Consider the following 27,991-nt stretch of genomic DNA (forward strand, 5'->3'; position numbering starts at 1 on the left):
CCTTTCTGACATGCTGGCTGTGGGCCTTGGGCAAGTTGCTTAAACTTACCCAGTTTGTTTTCTCATCCATAAAATGGGGTAAATACGTGATTATGAGGAATAAATTCTACCACATCTGCAAAAGACCTAGCACAGCGAGTGACCCCAGCGGGTGCTCAAAAAGGTGGGAGTGCTAATCACCCTCCCTTCTCAGACCAGGCTTTTGGGACCTATCTGTGCTTAGGGGGAAGGCACTGGGAAGAGTTCGTGTAGAAAGCCCTTGTTAGTGGTCTGGAGATGGGACAATGATCATCAGCGTATGGACTGATGGACACGGTTAATCCCAAAGTGGGAAACCATGTTTCTTAGGTCTTGGGCATGGCTGTGTCGGAGCCCAGGGAAAGAGGCCACATGGGCAGGCCAGAGTCCCCACCATTCCAGGGCCCTCACCATAGTTTTGCTGCTTCAAACGGCTCAGAATCCTGAGGACCCTTCGTTCTGGGATTTCCAAAGCGTCTGCCTGCTGTGGGTTGTGGGGAAGCTTCTTCCGGGACCGCAGCTGGCCTGTGGTCATTTCCATCTCTCGGGTCTTACAGGTGCCTTCCTTCAGCTTCTTTTGGTAATAGCTGGGGAGGCAGTGCCCACTCAGCTCAGCGTGGCCAGGTGTAACTCACCCTCCTGCCTCACTCTTCCTGAATGCCTGTTCTGTCTGGCCAGTTCTGGAGCGGGGACACAAGCCCAGGAGTTGGGAGACCCGGGTTTTAGTCCCAGCTCTGCCATTAACTTCCTGTGACCATGGGCAAGTCATTGCTCTGCTTTGGGCCTCAGTCGCCCCTCTGTAAAATGGGGGAAAATGGTTATCTCTTCTTTATCACTACAAGTCACTTGACTTCAGGTTTCCCCTGGGTAAAATCGATCAAACAGTCTCTGTGTTAAAGGGTTAAATAACAAGGCTCATCAAGCACTCAGCAAAGCGTGTGGCCCATGGAAAGAGCTTGGTAAATGTTACCTATAATTTTCATCACTGATACACTGATATATTTACTTAGATGTGCAAGTGTTTCATAAGTCTGCCATGCAATTAACTCCTGCTCATCTTCCAGATTTCGGCTTAAGGGCTGCCTCCTCCAGAAAGTCCTCTCTCCCGTAGGCTCCCCCTGCGGGCCCCCCTGACAACCTGTACTTACTCCATCATAACCCACGGCTCGCTTTCTTTTAATCATCACAACTTGCCTTTTATCCACTAGACTGCAGCACCATTCATTCATTCAACAAGTATTTATGGAGTTTTTACTGTGTGCTGGCTCCTCCTTTGTGCTTGGGGAAAAGCGGTGATGGGTGTATATCCACATAGGATCCCATATCATAGTCTATCAGCCTCACCTCACTGTAGCCACTGCCGCGGCAACCACTTCCACGTGGGCTTCCACCACCTTTGCACAGGGATAACCCGACATGGTCGCACCTCAGGCCAGAGCCTCTTGCTTCTTGCCCCAGAGCTTCTCTGACCCGTGTGCAACCCAGAAGTGCAGGGGAATTAAACACCTGGAGGGGGCCACCCTTGGGCCAAGGAGCCAGCAGCTGAAATGTACAGGCTTCTCGCTTTCTTCCCCTGACGGAGTTCTGAGCCACCGTTCAGTCTCCTCGGAAGATCCCGGGGTGGTTGGCTCAATAGCACATCCTTGTATTGGCTCCTCCTCCTTTGCTGTTCACATCTCTTCCCCACTTCCATTCCTTGGAATCCCTTTCTGAATCAACTACCTAGGCACGTATCCAGTGGGAGAGTCAGACCATGCACAAATAAATCAAATATGATACTATGTCAGTAGTAATGAGTGCTCTGAGGGAAAGCAAAAGCTGGTTAAGGGGTAGTGATGAGGGGCCATTTTGCTCATGGTAATAAGCAAAAGTCTGGGAGGCGATGGCTTTTGAGCAGAACGAGGGGAGGAAGCAAGCCAAATGGATATCTGGAGGAAGCGTCTCCAGGCAGGGGGAATGGCAAGAGAAAAGGCCAGGAGGTTGCAAGGAGGTTAGTGAACTTGAGGAACAGCAAGGAGCCAGTGGGGCTTGAGCCTGGTGTGTGAAGTAGAAGGGAAGATGTGGGCAGCGAGATGGGAGGGCCGGACCACCTGTGGCTTGGTAGGCGGTGGTGAGGGGTGGGCATGCACTGCACTCAGAATGTTGGGAAACCCTTAGGGCTTAAGCTGATGGTTCTACCAGGGCCTGTGCCTGTTCTTAGGGCCTGAAATGTTGTATTTTGTTGGGCTTCACACACAGAAAATGGAAAATGAATGCCAGAGCCCTCACATGGAGATTGAATCTAGACCCAACACGCTGAATAAAAAGATGGACTAGAAAATAACTTCATCCACAGAGGCCAATAGGACAGGAGCAGTGTGTGCAATTTTCCTAGTCACAGTGAAAATTGTTTGCTTGTCACCTCTTCCCTTCCTGTGGGCTTGAATTCAGGTTTGTTGCTGGCAAGTTGACTTAGGACTGACCCAGGGAACGATGAATTGGAAAGAAACTGGGTGCTTGGGGGCGGGGGGGGACTTCACTTTTCTGCGTGCTTCCTCTAGACTGTCAGTATAAGAGAAAAATAAACTATCTTGTTTGAACTATAATACATGGGGGTATATTCCTTAACTAAATACACCTAGAAATCTGTACCCAGCTGACCTATTCAGTGAATTCAAAGATAGAATAAACATCAAAATCTCAAAAATTTCACCTCCCATGCATCCTTTCTCAAGAAGCTACTGGAGAGCACATGTCTCCAAAACAAGGGCCTAAACTAAAGAAGAAAAGGAAGATGTACATCCAGAAAACGAGATGGAACACAGGAGAGAGGCGAATGTAAAAGAAGATGGAGAGAGACCCCGAACGGCAGTGCGCTTGCTCTATGGGACGACCCGTGTAGATCGGATCACTGTAGATTAAAAGACAGATATTTTGAAGGCTGGAATTTTAGTACCTCATGTTGAATTCCTGCCTTTCTAACCCTAAAAAAACCTACCGGGAAACATGCTCTTCCCCACCCCTACCCCCTTTTTTTAAAAGCAAACCAAACAAACAGAAGAAGAGTTAGACGTGTGATTCAGCAAACAGAATCCTAATCAGAGTAAAGGAAGGAACAATGGGATGACAAGAGTCCCAAGACGTTCTGCAGCAGGCCTAAAAAGAAAGCAATCGAAAAACAAGAAGAATGGAATTACTGAGAACACGCCTCCAAGAAAAAGAAACTCTAGGGAGCAGCAAAAATGAAGACAAAGAAAAAAAAATGAAGGCAATCACCCATTTTAGGACATTTAAAAAACAAACAAACAAACAAAAAACATACAAAGGAAATGGAACCATAGTATACTAAAATGTTCAGCTGTGAATCATTGCATAGCCATAATAATAAAAACCTCAAATACTTATTTAGTCAAAAATAATAATATATTGGAATGCGGAAGCGGGAGCTCAGGAGACAGTTGTCTCAGACAGCTAAATTCTCACTATCATGGGAAACTGATAGGTACAAGTCTAAAAGTCACTAACCAAAATATCGTAGTACATGCACATTATTTAGAAGAAAGAAGCAAGTCAAAAGTGTTTGCCTTTGGAAGGTAGACTTGACAGAAGGGGTTGTGTGGTAAGCAGTGGGGTAGGGAACTGCTAGCGTTTATTATAAACCTTTATAGATTATTTGGCTTTTTTAAATGATGAGCACCTATTACTTTGATGTAAATTTTAAAAAATTAACTCAAAGGATAAAGAAAGTTATATTGGTTGACTACTAAGCAAAAGAAAATTGATAGAGCCTTATTAATATTTAAAAACTAGGCCTTAAGACAAAAAGCATTATCAGACACACAAATGATTGCTATGATAAAATGTTCAGTTCCTTAGAGAATAAAGTTCTAAACATGAAATATAAAGCAAATTCTGATGTAACTACAAGGAGAGATAAATTTCACCACCACAGAAGTTATTATAAATAACTACTCAACTCTGCCATTGTAGCATGGAAGAATCCTTAGACAGTATGTAAATGAAGGGATGTTGACTATATACTGATAAAGGTTTATCTATAAAAACGGCAGGTTCTATGTAGCCTGTAGCCCATAATTTGCCAACCTTTACTTACTTTAGACCTTCCCTAAAACTAAAATCCACATAAGAAAAAGAATTTGAAAGTTGAGTCTGAACAAGTTAGAGGGCTTAGGAAACTAAAAAACGAAGCCTACAAATTCAAGATGATCAGCTAGTAATTGAACTGCCTACATAACAAAAATTAACAGTCATCCAATGAGATAACAGAATCCAGTCTCTAAACCATATCATCCAAAATGTCCAGGACACAATTAACAAAATCATCAGATATGTAAATAAACAAGAAAATGTGACCCATAGTAAGGAAAAAAAAAATCATAAAAGGCAACCCTGAGGTGGCCCAGATGTTGGATTTAGTAGACAACAGCTTTAAAGGAGCTATTAAAAATGTATTCAGATAATTGAAGGAAAATGCGATCTTGGTGAATGAACAGAGAAACTATAAACATGAAACAAATGGAAATTCGAGAACAAAAAGTGTAATAACTGAAATGAAAAAGTCACTCAATGGGCTTAACATCAGATTGGAGACAGCAGAAAAAGGAATTAGTAAACTTGACAGATCAATAGACATCACCCAATCTGAAGAAGAGGGGAAAAAAATTGAAGACAAACAGAATCCTGTTTGATTCTGTTGATGGAGCAACCAGTACTAAACTTGTCCTAATGTCATAAATAACTAGATACATGAACAAAACATGAAACTGCTGTCAGATGTTGGACAAGGCAGCACAAGATGGTAGAAAGACACCAATGAGGTAAGCTTTATGATCTCCCCAGAAATTTTTGAGGGGTACTCTCTGGACTGCAGTCAAGAAGTGGTCTCCCAGGCAGAATACAGTAGACTCAGGTAAGAAGACAGACGTTGGTGTTCAGGAAGACGGAAGCCACTGGGATTAGTTAGTGTATCAGAATCCCGGGAGAGACGCAGCTACCAGCTACGCAGAGATGCGTAACACTGCCTGGGGGGTGCTCTAATGAGTGAACCAGCCTTTCTGACCCCTCCTAGTAAGACATAACCACTCTCATGAGAGCCAATTCCTGCCTTGCTCTCTCCTGTCTCTACGTAATCTTCCTTACATCCTCGCCTTAATTTCAAATGCATAAAAAGAAGTTGCAAAACTACCATTCTGTGGAGCATTTGAGATCTTGGCTCCCCAGCACAGATCATCAGTTTGACTCAAACAAACTCGTATAAAATGTTTCTACAGGTTGGGACATTTCTTATGTCGACAAATACAAGTAAATAAGACCACTAAGAATTATTAGGGATTAAAAAAAACTATGTAAGGAAAATTAGATATATTTGTGGTAAGAAAAGGTATGAAAAATATGCTTTTGGTAAAGGAAAAAGTGATTTTGTCTTAGTTTAAGGGTATTTAAAGTTTCTTTTAAAATAAAAAAGGAAAATAAAGGACAAAAACCTAAATGGGTATAGAGAGAGAGAGAGGAGGAAGGGAGATGGAGAGGAAGGGAGAGAGCTATCTTGTGTAGTCAGGTTGGCTAAAATTAAGTAGATTTATTATAGGAGTTTAACAATGTTGTATATCTCAAATATCTTTTGTAAGTCACAGTTATGGTTTTATTCTGATTCTTCTCTGAAAGTTTTTAGAATTAACTAAAGGCAAAAATACTTAATCTTCAAAAAATTTATGACAGACTCTGACATGTACACTGGATTACAGATTACTGATAACTTTAAAGCCATACCACTGAAGGAAGAATTTCCAGAACTCTGATGGAAAAAAATATGGATTCATAAAATTGCTAACCCAAGGTCAGGCAGAATGAAAATCAGTTACATGAGACTGAATGGATGAGGATGATCATAATTTCATGACTTTTTGTGGGGAACATTGCTGGTTCCTTAACGGTTCATTTTCCAGATTTAAAAAATCCTTTTCCTCTTTTCTTTTACACTGTCTGTAACATAACAATTTGGTAAAAAAAAAAAAAAAATATATATATATATATATATATATATATATATATATATCTTTATAAACAAAATTAAAAGGTCTTTTTCTCCTTACCTGATTGCTCTAAGATTAAAAAACTCTTAAGAAATATTTTTATTTTCATAAATGTTTTCATGGCAATATAGGTTCTTACATAAATTTGATAAGAATCTATCCTCTTTGTTACAGGATATAAAAACATTGATTATACTACCAAAGCTTTGATACTAATCATAGTTGAAAATGGTGAACATAGATCAGATATGAAACACAAGACAGATTTAAAGAGCTAAAGTTGATGTTAAGGAGCCACTGCTTTGACAATCTTCTTAAAACCCTGGCCTGATACCTGACTTTCAGAGTGCCAGGTCTTACAGGTGAGTAAAGGTCATTTCCTGGCAGGCCTGTACACCTCAAGAAATCTTGAGGGCCTTACAAAAAGAGAAATTCACCCAAATCTATAGGTACCGTAGTTTTAAGTCTGATGGCAAGTTCTTGACTTGGCTTCTCAACCTCGAGAGGCTTTTAAAAGTTCAATCCAAGATTCCTTATTAAAAATCCCAGCAGAACAGGCTCAAGAGGAACCTATATAATCAATCACTATTTTTTGCTACAGTTATATAAAGAGTCAAGCCGACTTTAATGAGACTAGACTTATATTTACAAACAAATTAGTCTGATTATCTTTGGGAAAACTGGAGATGATTGTAGAGAAAAGAAAATTCTGTCTCAATAAGAACAATAACATGCCTTTGTGGGTTGTCGGGCCATGCCATGTTCACTGACTCCAGCTTTTTGTCCTTTTTACAAAGTGTCTTCTGCCATTCTGCGCATTTCATCAGGAATTAATGGTTCCATTTTTAATCCCATCCTCCCAACCTGGCTTCACTAATAACTAAGACTGCCCTTTTCTCGAAGCCCTGCAAGCTAAAGCTGAATGGCTTAATAGAAACTTAAAAAAAAAAATCCACACAATGAATCAAATATAAACAACCTTCGTGCCTACAGTTGTATGGAATATCCAATCACACAGAGACATCACCAAGGACATACAAACTGCAAGCCAGCAAATTGTCAGACTGCCCCTGCCTGTCTTCACTTTACCATTAAAGATGCTTTGAGCCCAACGTGTAAAAGTCTTCTTGACCAACTGCCCTTTGCACCCGAAAACTGAGTTTGCAATTTGTTCTAACCATTAACCTCGATTTCTCTTTTTGTCGTCCCTCATTAAATGCTTGATCGCTAGCACCACATAGAGACAGGACCGGGGTGATTCCCCACTCCCCATTCCGCCACCACCCCCTACAGTGAGCCACAACTGTCTAACTGAACTGACCTATTCTTAGGACAAAGAGATGGATCCAGTGAAATATGGGACAATGTGTTCAGATTTGTTCTTTTCTGCGTCTTCCAATCTATGTTTTTTCTTCCCCCTTTTTCCAGAGCTCTTACTTCACAACTTCTAACTTGAATTTCCCTCCCTGCTTACCAACTAAGCTTTTAATATATGAAACTTCTAGGAAGTTTCAGATGGAACGAAGGCATTTGGAATATGTCATCCCCAAACAGGCCACTTTGCTATATTGATTATTTTAAGTTAAAGGCACTTAAAAAAGAATAGATGCACGAAGGGCACTCTGACCTTTTTTCTTTCTAAAAGCAGGAGATAAAATTCCCCTGTGAAAGATGCCCTATCTGTACCAGAAGGAAGAAACATTCTTATCACGAGACAGGAAGTCTTGGCTGAGAATACTCTGTACAAACAGACCTTGTTAAAAGAACACCTTCCTTTAGTCCGCCCATACATTTTAGTTACTTTCCAGGATTGCCGTTCTTTGTTCAACTGAGTATATAAGCTTTTAGGCCCGGTCAGTTCTTTGGGTCATGTGTGTGTGTGTGTGTGTGTGTGTGTGTGTGTGTGTGTGTGGACACCCATGTATACATAAATAAAATATACATGTTTTTCTCCTGTTAATCTGTCTCATGCAAACCCCAATGGGAAACTCTAAGACCGTAAGGAAAGTTTGACCTCCCTACACATCCAATGAAAGAACAAAACTATGGTTATTCAGCCTTGGGTATCTGGAAGATATTTTTCCCAAAATGGATGAATTGAGCCCATCACTTCAAGGAAAACAACTGATACAGTAGTTGTTGCCTATGATAAAATCGAAGCTTTCAAGTAAAAGTTAGAATTTTGGAAAACTTAGATCCATTATCATGAGGATCTGCTTGTTCATACACAGCATAGTTTATAGCAGTGAAAATGAACCGTAGCCCCCACAACACTTCTAGTACTTAAAGACTTTTCTGATGTCTGTGGAAACATTAATAATTATATATATAATTATAATGAGACATGCCAACATTGGGAAGAGACACAATATTTTCCAAATGACCAATGCATGTTACAAAAAATTTGTGGGAAAAGATCCATTCAAACTACGAGACAGAACAATAGATCTTTATTTAAAAGAGTACCAAAGCTTCATTGATGTGGTTTCAGAGTCCACATTGCAAACAACCTTTGAGTCACTACTACTTGTCAAATTTGGTATCATGTCAAAGAGATATATCCACATCATATGTGGCTACTAAACGAGAACACTTTTAAAATATTCCCTTTTCCAAATACATGTACACGTGAAGCCAGATTTCTTCATGTATGTCCACCAAAACAACAGATTAAATGCAGAAGCAGATGTGGCCAAATTAAGAGATTGGCAACAATATTATTCTCCCCAACATTTTTTGTTTTGTTTTGGAAAATATATTTTTCATTTAAAATGTTTTTTCTGTTAACATGTAATGTGGTTATTATTGTGAAATAAATTAATAGGTATTTAATAAATTTCTAAGTTTTAGGGTCAAATATAGAAAATATTGATGGAGGTTCCGTGGTGTCCTCAGTGATTTTTAAGAGTGTAAAGGAGTCATGAGACCAAAAAGTTTGAAAACTGCCGCTCTGGAAAAACTCTTGCCCATGCATCCTAGGAGACATAGACAGGAATATTCACACTGTTTCTACCACAGCTGGAAACTGAATGTAGCCCTAATTCTCATCTGCAGAACAAATACATATATCGCGATATAATCATACTACATCATAGTAGGTAGCAGTCAAAACGGTACATGATCTACAGCTATGCACTACATGGATGAATCACAAAAACACAACTTTGATGAGAAAAAGCAAGTTAACGAGACTTACAATATGAGCCCACTCATATAAAGTTCAAAAATACGGAAAGCTAAACAAAATATTCAGGAATACAAACAAATGTGAGTTTAAAAAAAAAATAAGTAACACCACGACACATCCACCAGAATGACTAAAATTGATCAAGACTGACAGTACCGAATTTTCTCCAGATGTGGAGCAACTCGAACCGTTTTATATCGTCGGTGGGAGCGTACACGGTACGACCACTTGTAAAAAAAAGTCTGGCGGTTTCCTGTAAGTGAACGTTCACTTACCCTATGACCCGACAATTCCACTTCTGAGTATTTATCCAAGAAAACAAAAATATACATCCACAAAAAGGCTTGCGCGAAGATGTTAATAGCAGCTCTATTCATTATAATCCCAGACGAGGAGCAGCTCAGAAGTGCATCAGTATAAGGAAGGATGAACAAACTGTGGTACATTCATGTAATGAAATACCACTCAGCCACAAAAAGGAGTGGACTATCGATGCCTATAGCGACGTGGACGAATCTCAAAACCAGTATGCTGAGTGGGAGAAGCTAGACAGAAAAGACCCCATACTGTATGTTGCTATTTATATGCGGTCGTAAAACAGGCAAAAACCGTCTGTGATAGAAAAAATTAGAAGAGGGCTTGCCTCTGCAGGGGTGGATTCATGGCCCAACAGGGAAGGGTCGTGAGGGCCCTTTCTGCAGTAATGGTATAGTTTTAAATGTCTTGAGAGAGGTTCAGGTCGCCGGGGTGTGGGCATTCACTGAGACTCACACGGTGATGACTTGTGCATTTCACTGAGTATAAATTATACCTCAAGAAAGAACAAAAAGATCTAAGCAAATGTTGATCTTTAGCTAATAATATGTAATCCTGAAGTATTTAGAGGGAAATGACTATAATTTACTTTGAAATGAATAAAAAACAATATGGATTGATGAATAAATAGAGGGATGGATAGACACGAGAAAAAAACAACTAATGTTCTTTAGAGTTATATATACTTAGAATGAGTTATAGATGCTGGGAGTAGAGTAGATCTTCTGTCTGGGGTTGCTAAGTTGGTGTTTCCGGAGCAGCCTGTAACCTCTGACCCTCCACCTTCACCCCATGCAGAAAAGGCTGGGTCCGTGGTAAAAAATGACCTAAGTTACCGAATGGCAAGGACAAGCCTCTGTGTGATACACAGACCAACTGGGCCATTCTGCTCTCACCCTTTGCTTCTCCGACCCTCAAGTGTTCATGTCATTTTTATATTTAGCCATCTCTTCCTTAGATGAACCACTAAACCAGGCCGACTCTTGTGCTCTCTGGCTTAGGCAGGCTCCATCACATTCTTTTTCTGGGATTGCTACACCGGTACTGCAAGAAAAAATGTCTCTCGCTGCCAAGACTGCTAAACTGAAGAGTGTGAGTATGGGGTTGCCGGTAGCCATCCTTCCCACTGTGAAAACAGCCTGGCTGAGCTTGAAGCCAGCGAACAGAGACGAGCAGGAGAGAGAAAGCCTTAGTGGTATCACCTTGTCTTCTGGATCCAGCCATTCCTGAGGCCCTGACTAGTTACGTAACCCAGTACATTCCCTTTTTGCTAAAGCCAGTTTTATTAGGGTTTCTTTCACTTGCCACTAAGAGTCCTAACTATTGAAAGTCCTTGGCTGCCAAAACACAAGGCTCTATCTTTGTGTCCATGACCCGCGCATCCCCCTTCCCACCCGCAATGACTGGCCCACTCACTTGGTGATCTCCTCTAAGGCTGTCTCGGGTAGGGCCAGCATCTCCACCAGCAGGGATAGGATCTCAAAGAGCAGAGTGTGGGGGTTCGGGGGAGCCATGTCCGTCAGGGTATTCTGTTCTGGGGACATGGGATGGTGGCTGCCATTACCATTTGGTAGCCCTGGACGCCCCCTACCACAGCCACCTGGCCCCTGCCCCAGCTACCTGGCCCCTCCCCCAGTCACCCGGCCCCTCCCCCAGCCCTGGGTTGTTCCTGCTCACCCACGGAGCAGAAGAAGCGCCTGGTGTCTGTCATCACGGCCAAGAAGTCTTTGAAGCCCACATAGCCATCTCCTGTGGAGGCCAGAAGAATGCAGGGTGGGTCAGGGGGCCTCCCAAACCCAGTTCGGGCAGTGCAACCCAGGCATGGTTATTAGCGTTTACTCACTGGGTTTGATTATAAAATGATCACATATTCAATGCAGAAAGCATAGTGCCCACAGGAAAGTAGAAGGTGCAAATTAAAATCTCCTGGGTAGAAGCTCCCAGAACTTGAGGTCTCAAAGCAGCGGTCTGGGTTCATACCCCAGGTCCATTACTTACTAGCCGGGTGATCGTGGCAAAGTCTTTTAACCGCACTAAGCCTTAGTTTTCCCATGTACAGGCTGAGGATAACCATTATGCCTATCTCATGGGAGAGAAAATGAGACAAAGCGCTCAGAACAGGGCCATGCATGTGAGGCATGCTCATTAAATGTCAGCAACTGTCATTATTACTGTGCGCTTGTCGCTGCAGGAGAACACCTTTGTACACATCGGATTCACACTTTGGCCTTCAAGGCCCTGCTAGACCTGCTTGTTTTGTTACTTGTCTCCAGCCTCACCTGGTGCCAAGTTCCCCCAACTAACCTGCTTTTCCACCAAGGCCCACGATCTTCCCTGTTAAAGGCCTTTGCACATGCTACTTCCTCTTCTAGAAGTCTCTCCAACACCCTCCACCTCCTTCGCTAACAACTCTTTCCCCTTCACACTGCTTCCTCAGAGAAGTCAGACCAGCCCAGGTCAGAACCCCATCAAACACTCTCATAAAACCTCTCTGTACTTGAACCACACACTTGGAAGATCTGGAATTTATCGCTTCTCGGCCTTTTGGCTAAGATCAAGTGTGGAACTGAATGGAGGTTCTAGGAGGCAGAAACTGAGTCTGTTTTGTTCTGCTCTGGATCCTCAGGGCTTAAGACGGGCAGGTCCTAGCAAATGTTCTCTGAACTACTTGACAAATGAATGAATGGTCTCTAATCCTTAAAACCACCCTCTGAGGGTGCTTAAAACTCTCAGCCCCACATCAGGGATGAGGCTTGAGGTGCAGAGAAAAGAAAGCTGTTGCCTAGGGTCACAGCGGGCCAGAGCTGAGGTCAGTTCCTGGCTCGTGGGTGAGGATTTGCACATGAGCAGTCACGGAGGCAGCAGAACATGATTCCACTTGCCCTGCACCCTCTTCCCTTCGCCTAGGTTATTTCCACCACCAGGAACATCCCTCTTCTTCTCTCCCCGCCTGACTCCTGCCTAATCTTTCACAGTTTGGCTCAGGCATCACCTCCTCCAGGAAGCCTTCTTTCCTGATCCCTTCCTCTAAGCCACCTTAAGCACCGCTTCCTTCGGTGACTCTTACTTTCTGTCACTGTCTGTGTGAACACCTCAAGTGCAGGTCATGTGGGTCTTACACGTTTCTTTATTCTCAGTGGGCAGCACGTGGATGGGCACACAGTAGGCATTTAATAGTTAGTGGGTGAATAATGTCTCCCGGGTGCATTCTGTTCACCAGTTGTGCTCAGTGCTTTGCCTGGATCGTCTCATTCAATCTTTTTGGCACCCTGGTGAGACAGGTACTTCCGTCAGCCTCGCTGTACAGATGGGGAAACGGGCCTGGTGAACTTCGGTGGCTTGTCCAAGGTCATACAGCTGGTAAAATGAGTGACCACGTCACGGGGGGAAATGTAATGAAGCACACACGGGGAACTAAGAGGAAAGGATCTCAGAGATCACCTCCATCTAGGTGTCAGGAGGTAGATTTTGGTCACCTCTGAGTCCCCAGAATCTAGCACTGAGCAGGTGCTCGGAGAACATTAACTTTTAGGCTCAAGACCAGTGGGGTCCAGTGCAAAATGCAAACACAGAAAAAATTATTAAGAATTTCTAGACTGCCACAGCAGAGCATTAAAGCAACGGCAGGCCTCACGCTGCCTGTGCAGCTGGCCCTGCGCGGGACTCCGAACGAAGCCTCCGCCTCTCACCATCAACGTCGGCGCTCATCAGGGCGTCCTCCACCTGGGCCGGCGTCAGCGAGATGCCCACGAGGAGCAGGATGTTCTCCAGGCTGTGTGCGTCAACCCTGCCGTGGCCATTGAAGATCTCAAAGTAACTGCGGAAGGCTGGCGCGGGCAGGAGGGTATGTGAGGGGGCGACATTACTTGTTTCCGCCATTCACCCGATCCCCGCAACCGCCCTCCTCCTGCCCAGTGACCTCCACCACCATGGCCCGGCGGAGGGCACAGGAACTAAAGGAGCGAAAGCGGAGGAGGTGTGGCCCTATCTACGCGCTTCGCGCTTCGTTCTTCACGCAAGGCCAGGTGGAGGGCTCAGCTGGGGCGGCAAACGCTAAGTTAATTAGCAGCCTTCACCTGCCACCAGGGGCACGCCCACTTTAGGGCACCTTTGCTATACGCCAAGCACAGTGCCGAGCTCTTTATAGCCACGCTCTCATTTAATTCTTACAACAGCCTTGTTGAAGAATTAAGAGTAAAGTAGAATGCTTGTTCCTTTTGTAAAGATGGGGAAACGGAGGCTCAGAGGTTAGATGACCAAACAAGACAGGTCTTTCTGAGTCCAGGTCCTAGACTTTGGTGATCTGTGGTCTCGTATCTGCATGGAAATGGCTTCTAGGACCAGAGCGGAGGACCACAAAGGACGCTGAGGAAGTCCCAGAGCAGAGCCAGTTAGTCGTAATATGTGTGGCGTCTGGTTTCTCAGCCCACAGCAAAATGTGGGTTAGAATCAACAGACCTGGCGAGAAGACTGGCTTCTGCATTGGTAACGAGTTGGGATGCTGTCGTGGGCTGAATTGCGTCCCCTACCCCCAATTCATACTTTGAAGCCCTCCCCCCCAGCACCTTATTTGACTGTATTTACAGAGAAGGCCTTGAAGAGGTGATTAAGTCAAGATGAGGCTACTGAGAGGCCCCTAATCCAATCTGACTGTGTCCTTACTAGAAAAGGCAGTTTGGACACACAGAGAGACACCAGAGAAACGCAGGCACAGAGGAAAGACCAAGCGAGGGACAGGGAGAAGGCGGCCATCTGCAAGCCGAGGACGGAGGCCTCCAGAGGAAGCAAACATGCCGCCTCCTTGATCTTGGACTTCTAGCCTCCAGAACTGTGAGAAATATGAGAAAATAAATTTTAAGCTGCCCACTTTGTGGTACTTTGCTAGGGCAGCCTGGGCAAACTAATACGACTGCCGCGGGCAAGTCACTGTCCTTCTCTGGGCCTCAATTTTCTTACCTGTAGAACGGACATATCGACAACGCACCCTCCAAGGGTGGTGGTATTCATTTAGGGCCTGGCACACAGTGGACTATGTCTGTACGCCTCTGACACGCAGAACTGAAATGTGGGGGACGTGGGGAAGGGAGAAGGCTAGGAGTTGGGTCGCGGTAAGTGGCGATGTGCCGCGAGCAGGAAAAGGAAGAGGAAACAAACAAACAAACAAATAGAACCACCCTCAAAAACAGATCTGATGCTCCAAAAGGCATGATGGTTTGAACCCTCGGAGCAGGGTAGCCAGCTCTTTCCTCACTGGACAGGGCCGAGGGTCATGGTGGGAACCCTGGGTCTCTAAGCCAAAATGGCATGTTGTCCATGAACTCTGCTCAAGGAGACGGGGCTAAAGTGGCTAGAGAGTTTTAACGCTGAAAGGAATGAACTTCGAAGATGGAGTAAGAGGGAGCTAGAGAGTGTATTCGGAGAAGGCAGAAGATGGGGCCACTGTGGCCCAGAGGGTCCCAGAGTTTGGGGAGGAGTGAAGGGCGGAGGAGGAGGGTGCACACCCGCTTTTTTAGGGCCACAGTGCGGTGCTGCCAGGCCGGCAGGGTGCACCGATGGCTGAGCAGACAACCTCCGGAGCCCACAGGAAGCAGCAATCGCTCCTGCTCCCAGTGCAGGCGCGCGGAGTCACAGGGCCCGACCCCACGGCGCCTCACGCCAGGCTGGGTATTTCGAACTTTTACATTTTGAGTGGGGGTGGGATGCGGTGGGAAATGGGGACCCATCCAGGGCACGCAGTCCTGTTAAAGGGTGAAAGGTGGCCCAGGACAGGCAGGGGGACCCTGGCGCCCTGCCTTCCGGCCAGGCTGCTTCTAAAGAGGACCGATAAAGTGGGCTCATGTGGGGAGAGGCAGAGAAACCTCCCAAACCCGAAGTGCTTTGCAAACTTGCTTCAGTTACTCGGAGAGGCAACCCTGGAACTGGAAAGAGAACTGGACCCAGGGGACAGGACCCAGCATGAGTTCTGGCTCCTGACCCAGCGGTGTGTGAGCCTGGGTTAGCCCCCTACTCTGCACTGTCCCCTAACCGGATAATCTACTGGGTGCACTACACAGGGCTGCGGTGGGATCTGTAAACCAACCCCTGTACTGGGTCTATGAACCCCAAAAGACTGAGGGGCTCTGCCTGCCCCTGTGAGGGGCCTCCCTGGCCAGGCCTGCCTCACCTTCCTCTTGCTTCAGGGTGAGGTGCTCCTCCGTCCGCTCCTCCCAGTTCTGAGGTAATTTTATGAGGCTGCGTTCTTCCAGCTCCTGCCTGCAGACAACAGAACCTGGGTCCAGGGTGCACGTCCAGCCTCTGCCCCTGCCCAAGGTTGCCACCAAAAGCTAGAGGAGGACGAGGGGGAAGCCGTGGCAGAGGACGTCATGGGAAGGACCCTGGCAGAGGCTCTGATTGGTCAGGAGAGGTGGAGTAACCCAGAGATGAAGGGAGGAGAGAGGCAGAGATGAAGGGAGACAGAGAAGAGACGCCACGTGGCAGGTTAGAAAGAGAAAAGCGGTCAGGAGTGGAAAGGGAGCTTAGATTTGGGAAGAGAGACCTGGGAAAGATAGGGAGGACTTGGAAGTGAGCAGAGACGGAGAGGGGACGTGAGAGCAGACAGACAGGTACAGCGACGGGGACAAGAGTCTGAGAGAGAGATGCCAGGGACATGGGGACACAAGCTCTGATCCTGTACACACTTTTGGGGGCAGCTCCTACCGTGCCTTGGCACTGCTCAGGTTCCTCTCGCTGCTCTGGTGCAAGAGTTCTGTTCTTCTCCAGCCCAGGTCCAGGGCAGGTGCTTGCAGGACAGCGGCGGGTACAGAGGCTGGGACCGGGGCTCCCACAGGGGCAGGGACTGGCCCAGGGGCTGGCGGCCGGGCCCAGGATGGGGCCATGGCAGGGACTGAGGTGGGGGTCTGAGGCAGGCTTGGGGCTGAGCTGCCAAGCAGTGCTGCGGTGGGCACAGGGGTCAGGATTCGGGGGGACTTCCGGCTTGGCAGGGCCCGGGCCTTGGCGGCCCTCCGATGCGTGGCCTCCTCCTCCTCCACTTCCAGCAAGCACTTCATGAAGCCCTGGTTCTGCACTCCTGCAGCCACTGGGAGCTCCTGAAGCGGCTTCTGGGCACAGTCCAGCTCCCGCATTTCTCCAGTGTCCCTCACCTCCTGGGGACAGCACAGGCGTAAGGAATCGGGGAGGCCTCCAGCCGGCCAGACTGTCCCACAAAGTTTCTTCCTGCCACCTACTCTCCAGGGGATCCTCACATCGCCCCTTCCTCTCTGGGCGACTGGAGCATGTCCTCCAAATTTCACATGCATCCCGCTAGGCTCCACCCCCATGTCCTCCCCAACACCTGACCTGGGCTCTGCCACCTCCCGGCTCTCTGAGCTGTGGTCTTGAGCGAGTTACTCTGGGTCCCACCATTCATTTATTTCCTCCACTGCGATCAGCATAGCCTGTAGCGGCCGATCCACGCCCATTGTTTGCTCGTCTGACTGGAGGCAAGCTTCATGAGGGCAGGGCCCTGTCTGCCTCTTTGATCCATATCTACCCAGCAACCAACACACAGTAAGGACTCGACAAGTTCTCACTCATTCGTTCAGCAAATCCAGCTACCTCGCGCATCCGTCTCCCCCATTACAGGGATGGGCGGTCCCCAGCCCACCTCCCACCAGGCCGACCATGCAGGCTCCAGCCCAGTCTTCCCTCCCAATCGAAGATGCAGCTCTTGCCATGCACTCTCTCTTCTTAAAGTATCGGCTCTACTTTCCCCACTAGATGACTCCCATCAGCAGGGAGACATGTCCCATTATCTTTCTTCTTTAAAAGAAAAAAGAAAAAAAAAACCCTCCTGACACTCCAAACCTTCCGGCTTCTATCCCAGTCCTCCACTCTTCTTTCAAAGCCAAATTCCTCGAAGGACTTGGCTGCCCTGCATCTCCACTGTCTTCCCATCTCCAATCAGGTTTCCACCCACCGCTCCCCAGAGCTGCTCTCCCAAGGCCACGGGCGGGTCTCCGCTCGCCTCAGAGCCCACCTCTCAGCAGTGATAGCCAGCGATGACAACCCCACCCTTCCGGAAACGCTTTCTTCTCTAGACTCCCACTCTCTCATCGGCTGCTCCTCGCTGGCCTCCTTCGCTGGCTCTTCCTGGCTCTTGCTCCATTTCTAAATGTTGCGGAGACCCCGCGATTTGTCCGCGGACTCTTTCCTGCTCTGTGTTCACTCCCTCCCTAGAGGTTATCTCCATTTTCCTCACATTTACACCTCCAATCCTGACTTCTCTGTCCTTCCTCACTGCAGACGTCCTCCTTGACACTTCTTCTTGGGTGTCTAGAACATGACCAAAACAGACCTCAGGTTCCTCCGTCCTCTCCTTCCCCAGTGTCACCACCTTGGACAACAGCATCACCTGTTCCTTGGGCCCCAGACCCAGAAGCCCTTTTGAGTCCTCTTCCTCCACCTTACAGTCCTACCATGCAGCCCATCAGCAAGCCCTGCTGGCACCACCTCCTCCAAAACCCATGTCAAAGCCATAAACATCTTCCATCTCTGCTTCTACCATCCTGGGCTAAGTCGCACTACCATGTCTTGTCCAGTGCGCTGCCATGGCCTCTGCCCTTGGCCCCCACCCCCACCCCAAGTTCATTATCCACTTAGCTGCTACCTCAGTGTTTCCAGTTTATCGGCTCATCTCATTCTCTTGCTTAAAACGTCAATGGCTTAGCACAGACTTCAAATTAAATTCCAAACTCTCACTCTGGACTTCAAGGCCTTTGGTGATCTGCCCCTACCACGTCTCTGACTCCAGGTCTCACCCTTTCCCGCCCTAGCTTCCGTCCTCCACTCTGGCCTTCTTGCTGGGCTTGGTCTGGACAAGCTCATGTTCATCAGGGCCTTGCCACCGCTGCTGGCTCTTTCCAGAATGTTCTCTGAGATCTGTGCACGGCTCAGGACTTTCTGTCATTCAGGTCTCAACCTAAATGTTACCTCCTAGACAGCTGAGCACTCCGTCAGAGAATCCATCCTCTGCCTCCAAGTCCCTCCCCTTATTTAGCTTGACTTGTATTATTGCTGTCTACAGAGAAATGAGTTAATGCTGAGTGGATGTAAGCTCCATTCAGCATTAAGTCCCTAATGTCATGACTGGTGCATTATCCTCAATAAATTAACCAACAATTTCAATTATGTCACTTTTCTCAGTGACATTGAAGGGGCAAGATAGTGTGAATAAAGCACTTAGTACAGAGTAAGTGTTCAGCAAACGGTAGTGTTGAAATAATTATAGTTGATAATTCCGCAGCCCAGAAGGGAGACCCAACTTCCCCACCTTGCCAAAGACTCCATTGATTGTTCTCCTGAATTAAGGGACAATGCTCAATTTCCGTCAGGTTAATACAAACAAACAACAGAAGCAGTTTTGCAACTCTTACTCCCCATTGTTCTGGGGAAGGTTCCAGGTGGGGACCTCAGGTGGCAGCCATGAGCACAGTCTGTCATCACCTCTCCCATGGTCCTCTGGGCTGCCAAGCTCTAGGGCTCATGGTCCCATCTCAGATCCAGATCCTGGAGTCTCAGAACCTCCTTGATTATTCCGGGACCCAGCTCGAGGCTTGGCTCCTGGCAGGCGCTTGGCTCAGGTGAAGGATGGTGCTAAGGCCCCGACATCTTTCCTTGCCCCTTTTCAACCCTTCCACATCTACATTTCTCCTTTTGCCTCCCCTGAGCCCCTTCTCCCTATGTATGCTGTTGGACTGACCTCTGCATAGCTCTTCTCCTGAGCCTGCAGTGGCTCCCTATGGCCTTCAGACCCATCTTCTTCCATCCACTCGTACAACATGTACTCACAGTCAATAACTGGAGGGGAATGTGGGCCAAGGGAGGCGTTTGTGTTTGGTTTCTAGTATTGTAGATATTAACCCAGGTTTGTGTGATTATGAACTGATCTTGTAGAAATGGAGAGATTGATCGTAAAGGAGAGAAAAGGTAGGAAATGAGACCTAATGAATAAGTAGGGGGCCAGCAGTCGATGGGGACAGAGACCCATGTTCATGGCTTCTACTGTAACCAGGTGAAAATAGGGGTGGTAGAGTTGGGGTGGGAAGATGCGGTGCTGGTTCTTGTCTATTGCTTCTCACCTTTTAGTGATGCATGAGGCCAGAGCATCAACCCAGATGCAAGGCATGGAGCGTGCTGTTGGGAAATGACATTCTGGAGCGGGGGTGGGGAACATCACGGCCAGGGGACAACAGAGGATTGCCGGGAGCTTCCGACAGTAGGCGGTCATTGCGTCAGAGTGAAACTCATCACCCAGACAGGGTTTCTCTCCAGCCGTGTTGAGCTGCTCAAGTGCAGGTGGAGGATAAGTGAGTGGCTGGGTTTAGCCAAGGTCGAGGTTTGGCCAGTGGATACAGGAGAAGGACAGGCGCAAATGATGACTATGTATGTATTCACGGGCTGCCCGGTCAAGTCAAAGAACTAGAAAGTGGAAGAGCTGGTGGGGGTTGGGGAGCTTTGGTTTGTGTGCTGTGACTGAGAGCAAATGAGTGGAAGACATCCATGCTGATGTCACTACCCGGGGTGAACCTAAGGGCTCCAGAATGTGAGAGCATCCTTGACCCCCGCCCAAGATGCACACACGTGCATAACACGTGCATATGTGCAAACACGCTCATATATGCATGTACACACCTGTGCGCACTCACTCAGACACACAGGCACACATGCTTTCCCCAGTTTGACTCCAAATACTGTCCCGTTTCTGTTCTGCTCCTGCCCTCTTCCTCCTCCTGAATCTTCCCACCCCCAACCCCATCACCACTATGGCTCTACTTACTTGTGGAGGAACAGGCTCCAGTACTGGCTTGGTCTCCATAGCCTTGCCCCTAAATGAAAGAGAAACCCCCAAGGGAGAGGGGCTCAGATCAAGCATTGCCCCTTGCACCCACCTTCTCTTAGCTCCCAGGACACTCAGGTCCACCACACCAGCCTCATCTCCTTAGCCTTCTAATCTCAGAGGGGGTCCTCATTCCCTCACATCCTCATGTAGGGACTTGCCAGGTCAGGAGCAGTCAGAACTAGAATTTACCCCACCTGTAACTTAGCAAAGGAGCAATCCTGTTGGGGTCAGAGAGTAGGGTGGGTAGTGGCATCAGAAGATGACTTACCCTTCTTGGGGTGTGTTAAGTCCTGGTATGGATGGTGGGAAGGAGTTGGCCATCTTTTTCTCTGAAGTTATCATAGGAATTAGGGGCATTGCTTCCTGGAAACTGTCCTCAGGTCCCCCTGGGCCGGGCTCTGGCAAAACCCCCTGAGGCATAATGTGTTGAGTGCCTGTCTCCTTGGGGGACTTGTCTTCCAGTTGCTGTCCATAGCTGTCCAAGGTGCAAGAAGACTCTGTCGATTGCATTATATCTGACTTATTTGCTGCCTGGTGACCTGGAATGGGCTGCTGCTCTGGGCCCTGCCGAGGAGAAAGACACCAAAATGGGGAGCCCCATCCTGGCTCTCAAGTGAACCTCAATACTCGCCTGGAGACCAGTTATCACTCGGTTACTCTGGTCCAGGTACTGCAAGCATCATCTTACTGAGTTTTCCCAGCACCCCTAGAAGGGAGCACAGGTTGGTGGCCCCATTGTGAGGGATGAGGAAATTGAGGACCATGGGAGGCATAGCCTTCCCAAAGTCATGATCACTGCTTCACCATAGAGGTAGACTCGGAGCCCAGAGAAAATGAGATGATCCTCGGTAAGTGGGATTCCCCAAGGGATGTTTCAAAGAGTAAGAATTCTTCATGGCATTTCTTAAAGGAGGATTTTTACACTGACTGATTTCAAGATTTATTGTAAAGCTACTATAAAGAAGACAGTGTGGTGTTGGAATAAAGATAGATAAACAGGTGAATGGAACGAAGTAGAGAAATAGACTCACTCTTACATGGCTAACTGATTTTCAACAAAGGTGAAAATTCAGCAGAGAAAGGATAATCTTCAACTAATGGTGCCAGAATGATTGGATAGCCATATGCAAATAATGAACCTCGATCCAACACTCACACCATACACAAAAATTAACTAAAGATGGATCATAAACCTAAATATTAAACCTGAGACTATAAAACTTGAAGAAAACATAGGAGACAATTTTATGTTACCTTGGGTTAAGCAAACATTTCTAAGAAATAACACCAAATGTGCAAGCCATAAAGAAAAATTGATAAATCAGATTTCATCAAAATTCAGAACTTTTGTTCTTTGAAAGTCACTGTTAAGAGAATGGAAAAGACAGCTCACAGATCAGGAGAAAACATTTGCAAATGACATATATGATATAGAATTTGTATTCGGAATATATAAGAATTCTCAAAGCTCAATAATAAGAAAACAAACAACCCAAATGAAAAAAAGTCAGAAAGTGAAAAGACAATTCATAGAGTAGAATGAAAAATTTATAAATTGTTTATCTGGTAAGAGTCTAATATCCAGAATATGTAAAGAACTCTCATAACTCAATAATAAAATGACTAACAAAAAAAATAGGCAAACTATTTGAATAGACACTTCTCCAAAAAAGATATAGAAATGGCCTATAAGCACATGAAAATAGGCTCATCATCACTAGTCATTAGGGAAATGAAAATAAGGACCATGAGATTCCACCACACACTACGCATCTATTAGAATGCTTAGAATTAAAAAGATGGACCATTCCAATTTGGGGGGAGACTGGGGAGCAACTGGAATTCTCATACGCTGTGAATGGGGATGTAGAATGGTACAACCACTCTGGAGAAAAGTTTGGCAGTTTTTAATAAGTTAAACATACACATACCAATGATCCATTTCATTTGTAGGCATTTATTTGTTCAAGGGAAATGAGAACCTGTGGCTATGTAGACATGAATGTTTTATTTATAATAGCCAAAAAGTAGGAACAAACCAAATGTCCATCAATAGGTGCTGGGATGAAGAAATTGTGATATGTCCATGCAATGGAATGTTACTCAGCAACGAAAAGAATGAAGTATTGATCCACACAATAACACAGATGAATCTCCAAATAATCATGCTGAGTGAAAGAAGCCAGTCAAAAAGAACGAATAATGTAAACTCCCATTTATGTAAAATTCTAGGAAACATGAAATCTATAGTGACAGAACTCAGACCCGTGGGTGCTTGGGGATGGAAGGCAGGTGGGAGAAGAGATGATAAAGGGGCACGAGGAAGCTTTGGAGAGGTGATGGATATGTTCATTTTCCCGATTGTGGCGATGGTTTCACGGGTATATATACATATGTCCAAAACATCAAATTATACACTTGAAGCACATGCAAGTTTATGTCAATTATACCTCACTGAAGCTGTCTAAAAACACGAAGTGTTAAAATAGACACAAGTACAAAGGTATTTGGTAGTCAAGTAAGTTAGAGAAGGCACCGTACTCTAATTGTCTCTTGCAAGGTCCCGTAAGGCTCACCAGCTAAGACAGTTTCTAGGATGTCCTGCCCTAAGGAAACCTGTTTGAGCTTCGTTAAACCCTGCACGTCCCAATTTTAATTGTATCAGAACCCTGGCCCCAACCTCCTCCCTGCCTCCAGCGCCCACTGACATTCCGTGGGGCGCTCACTCTGAAAATGAGCTTTAAAGGCTTGCTCTGGACAATCGAGACTATCCAGACTATCCCAGTGACCTGCACACACAGTGCGCTTGGCATCTCCAGGGTACAGAGAGAAGTGCCCCAGAATGGCGTCCACGGGGGTGCTCCTTTGTCTCCCCCATCAGTTGGCCATGCCCTCCTGCCCAGGTCTCCGACGTTACCTGGCAGCTCTCGGGGGCCTGACCCTCCACCATCCCTGGGTTCTGCTGTCTCCCCTGCTGGTCCTCATTCTCCTTTCCTGACCTCTGCTGCTGCAGCCCTTCATGTGCTGCGGGAACCCTGGAAGGCAGCACCCCCAGTTCACTGCCTGAGGTGGCCTGATCCTGGCCTGCTTGCAGCACCTCGGGCTCTTCCTGAGCGTCCCAAGATGACTGCTTCTTCCTGGGGAGAACAAAGGGACACCTCAGCTCCTGGACTGGAGAATAGTTTTATACTCTACTTCTTTGTAGTTCCCAGAGCTACCTGTGCAGAACGAGGCACACCGTAGGCGCATACTTAATGCCTGAGAGAACTAATGAAGGGCTGACATGAATTCCCCAAATTCCAGACACTTTGATGTCCATGTTTAAAGGAGTTAGGATTTAAGATTTTTATTATTATTAATGGTTTTTTAGCAAAAAAGAAAAATCAGAGAGAACCGATTTAGAATTTGAATCTATGTCTATCCATCTCGCTTTAGTATTCTGGAATACTTCCTCCAGGCTTCTCCCTATGGATATACATGCATATTTGTAAAGGAGATTTGCTTAATTACCATCTTCGAGTAATTGCATAATTTTACATATTTAAAATTACATTGCATAGACAATTTTGCAATCTTTTTTTCATTTAACATTATAGTCTAAATTTATCCCATGCCAAAAATCTTACATAAACATGCTTTTTAACGAAAGTGTAAAACTCCATAATTTATTTAACTGTAGGCATTTAGGGCACATTGGCATTTCCAATTTTTTTAGTGTTTAAAATAATGTGACAGTGAAAATCTTTCTGCATAAACTTTGCCTGAATTTCCAATTATTTTTTCAGGGCATATTTCTAGAAATGGAAGAAGGTAAAGACAGCTTTAAGTCAGTTTAAAGAAATTGCCAAGTTGTTTAAATCAATGTATTGAAATGGTTTACATTTTCCACCAGCACGGTATGTGGAACCTGTCTTGGGATACTCAAACCTGGCTTTGATTGAGTCCCCTTACCTTTTCATGTAGAGGAAGTTATTTAGAGGTTTTTGGTTATAATCAAATTTAAATTCCTATTTAAATAGGAATAGTCTTTATTATTTCTACATCCCAAGTCTTTCACTTTGCCTCTCTCTGGCTCTCCTTCGATTTTCTCTTTTTAAAAAGAATACATTCTCACTGCAGACAAATTCAAAAATACATACAATATTCCAAAAAATAATGATCATTCCATGTAGATATGTGTTTCTGTGTCTTTCGGCCTCTCTTTTGTTCAGTCTTCTATTAATTCAGTTAATGCATATTTATTGAGCATCTACTGTGTGCCAGGCAGAGTTCCAGGCAGGAGAGATTTGAGGCTGAATAAGATGCAAAACAGAAGCTTGTGGTCCAGTGGGGAAGCTCAGACAAAGACTGACATAAATAATTAGTTAGCATTATTTGTGCAATGAAAGAGACATTCAGGCGCTGAGGCTGGGAGGGTCCACCTTGGTCTGGGAGTCCTCTGTCCTCTCTTTCCCCCCCAGGTGGGCTGTCAGGGGTTCTCTCCTAGACCTGCCCTCTGGGAAGCCCCCAGCTCACCCTGGGTCTGCTGGCTGCCTCTGCTCCTGGGTCCTGAGCTCCGAAGGCCCCTCCTCTGATGCTTCTCCTTGTCCCGGCTCCTTCTCTGGCCTTTCTGTGGCTGATGTGGGCTCCTTCCCATCGCCCTTCCCTACAGTATCTGGAAGCACGACCTGGAACAAAAATGCCCGTGGTGCCGGCACCTCATTCTGGAACGTTCCCCTCACTCCTGGGCATCATCCTGACCTCAGACAGAGGGAGACCCTGTGCCCAGCTGCAGAAAGTTTGGGAGAGAGGCGGGGATGAGACTAGAGGCAGGAGAGAGAGGCTGCAGTGCAGGGCCTGGCCCAGGTGAGCAGCTGTCAGTCAGCACCCACGGCTCTGGCTTGAACCTGGAGTCCCGAGTAGTAGCTGAGCCAAAGGTATCGCACTGAGAACAGCCTGGCAGGGCACCCTGGGGACCTCAAGAAATTCATGAGGTCCAAGAGAGGCTTCCACAAACAACTTCCACTGCTTCAGAACTCAGGCTCTGGAACTGGGTCGTGATAGCCCGTTTTAGTCCACCACTCCCTAGCAGGGTGACCTTGAGCCAATGACTCAGAGCCAGCTCCAACCTCACCTGAGTCAGCAAACTCCAGACAACCTGGCTCTATCACCTGACAGTAATTGTAATAATGTAAGATTCTCATGCCAGCCAATACTGAGGGCACCTGCTGAGAGGCGGGGCCTGTGACATGTGCCTTGGGGATTTCAATTCTCACCATGACACTCATGAGCAATGAGGCTTAAGGGAGTGCAGTGACATGCCCAAGGTCATACGGCTGGTTGAGTGGTGAGACTGGACTCCATGACTACGTTGTTGAAAACAATGAATGGGCGGGCAAAGGAAGCCTTGAATGTTTGCCCCAGCCTCCCTTCAAGATTCTCCCTTCAGGCCCTCTCCCTGACCCCAGAGGAATCCATGATTAATAACAGAGGCTATAGGGAGAGAGTGATACTCAACACAAGGGAATGCTGGCTTTTTTTTGGGTGACATTTTTTGGCTCTGGGGAGAATAGGTGGGCAGAGGGTCTTCTCTGTGCTTCTCAGTTCACGGCATTTGGCACTTAAAAAAAATTGATGGAAAGAGGCCGATAAGTGTGATGGAGACTTAAGATGGGGACTAGAGAGGGGCGTGGATGGAAGCCTGGAGCAGCTGTCAGGGGAATAAACGTTACTAGGGGAGCTGGAGGTCAGGGGAGGTACCTGGTAGAATAACTAGGCAATCCTTTTGCTCCCCCATCATCTGGCTGGTAACAGAAGCCAGGATTCTTTTCATGAAAACCTTTCCTTCTCTAAATGCCCAATGGGGCTCAGTGGAACCAACTGAGTACCACCTCTGGCTCCATCATACCAAAAGATTCAGGCCACTCTGCCCTGCCACGGTGACCAGTTCAGAGATGAGTACGTGACCACAGTCTGGGCCAATAACAGTGATACCAGACTTTTGTCAGCAATCGCAAAGAAGCTCTCTCCCTGCTGGGGATGCTAAGTCAGAGGATTTAAGCTACAAAGATGTGAGCCTGGAGTGGCCAAGGCAATCCTTACCATCTTGCAGGGAGAGCCTACTTGGGAATGGCACAGAGGAAGGCAGAGTCAAGAGACACTCATTTAGCACCTTGATCCAGCCATACCTGAAGTCTACAGGTAGATTTGTCAGTGGATGTGTTCTCTTTCCTGCCTCTTTACAAGCTGATGTGTTCTCTTTCCTGCCTAATTCAGTTTGGAATGGGTTTTGAGTGTTAATTAGGGCAGTTGGGGAGAAAGCCTGGGTAGGGAAGGGGAAAGATGTCCTCGGAAGTGGATGTGTCAGAAAATGAGGTGCAGGTTCCTACCTGGCTGACTTCTGACATGGTGGGCTCAACATCGGCCATGTTGCTGGTTGTCCTAAGGCCAGGACTCAGCTGGACCCCTGGAGACTTGATCCTACCCTCTGTGTACATCGGGGCGTTTCTGTTGTTCATTGTGCCAAGGCCAACGAGGGTACCACAGGAGAAATCCAGTCAAAATCCCACCAAGTCCATTACCTAACCACTTCTCCAGCAGTCCACGTGGAGCCTGTAACGTAGGGAGCCTGGCTCAGGGGAAGAGGCAGGGCCAGGCCTAGCACAGGAAGGGAATGCAGCAAAACCAGAGAGCAAGCGGCCACATGCAGGTCACCCACATACGTTTTCTAATTCCCACAATGACTGAGAGGTCCGACACGGACTAGGTCACACAGCAGGAATTGAACCACGGCCTCTGGTGGATGCTAAAACCCACGCACTCTCCTCTATAGCAGCATTTCCTAATGAGTGTTCTTCGGAATATTAGATCTACGAGGTGCGCCACGAAAAAACAGGTTCTGAGGCCACATGTGTCTGGAGTGTGCTGAGTTAAAATTAAGCAAGCTCTTTCTCTGCAGGACTTCTCAGAGTCTTTGATACACTAACATGAATTTTAGAGAGACCCCCCAAGAACATCATAGTTGTTGCTGCTGTAGATGAAAACCCTCAAGTTCTTCTTGGGGCTAAGGAACAGGAGGTGGGGACCTCCGTCTGGGGAACCCTAAGGTCTCCAGTGGCAATATACAGTTCACAGAAGCACACCCACCCTGCCCTGAGCACGGTCCTTCTAAAGCCTTTCTGAGTGTCTCTCTTACCTCGCCTGTCTAACCCTGTATTCTGCTGTACCCCATCCCCTATACAAACCTGCTTTAATCCGGGCAGACTCCTGCAATCCTAATGTCACAGACCCCAGGCTCTGTGCCCTCCTCCCACTTCTCTGTCTCTCCAACACCCCTCATCCCTATCCTTCAAGCTCCCACCTCTTCTCCAAGCTTCCAACCACCTCAGCCCTCTCTCTAGCCTCTAAATTTCTTTGAGGCAATGTCAACGTAATTTCTACGAGTACATCACAGACCCCCTTTTAGGCTTAACTAGTTGCTAGGGGTAAATCCTACTCCTCAGTGAGACTGTGTGACCTTGAAACTCTTGATAGTCCTTCTTCCACTTTAAGTCATGGCAGGCCAGCTAAAATCCAGGGAGGAAC

At 46.6% G+C, this 27,991-nt stretch overlaps 1 protein-coding gene across 1 annotated transcript in view; it reads right to left on the bottom strand.

Moving 5' to 3' along the window:
* Positions 1-27,008, bottom strand: part of SPATA21 (spermatogenesis associated 21) — a 28,153-nt gene extending 1,145 nt beyond the window's left edge. Inside the window, exons 1-11 of the mRNA XM_036229086.1 lie at positions 26,797-27,008; positions 24,944-25,095; positions 23,346-23,565; positions 20,697-20,977; positions 20,366-20,414; positions 16,249-16,694; positions 15,716-15,804; positions 13,242-13,379; positions 11,230-11,301; positions 10,969-11,086; positions 430-605 (exon numbers count right to left, since the gene is read on the bottom strand). Coding sequence (XP_036084979.1) covers positions 430-605; positions 10,969-11,086; positions 11,230-11,301; positions 13,242-13,379; positions 15,716-15,804; positions 16,249-16,694; positions 20,366-20,414; positions 20,697-20,977; positions 23,346-23,565; positions 24,944-25,095; positions 26,797-26,925 — 1,870 coding nt within the window. The 5' untranslated portion in view covers positions 26,926-27,008. The remainder of the gene's footprint in view (positions 1-429; positions 606-10,968; positions 11,087-11,229; positions 11,302-13,241; positions 13,380-15,715; positions 15,805-16,248; positions 16,695-20,365; positions 20,415-20,696; positions 20,978-23,345; positions 23,566-24,943; positions 25,096-26,796) is intronic.
* Positions 27,009-27,991: the final 983 nt, after the last annotated feature.

This window comes from Rousettus aegyptiacus, unplaced genomic scaffold (assembly GCF_014176215.1).
Source record: "Rousettus aegyptiacus isolate mRouAeg1 unplaced genomic scaffold, mRouAeg1.p scaffold_m13_p_1, whole genome shotgun sequence".
In the NCBI taxonomy this organism is placed as follows: Eukaryota; Metazoa; Chordata; class Mammalia; order Chiroptera; family Pteropodidae; genus Rousettus; species Rousettus aegyptiacus.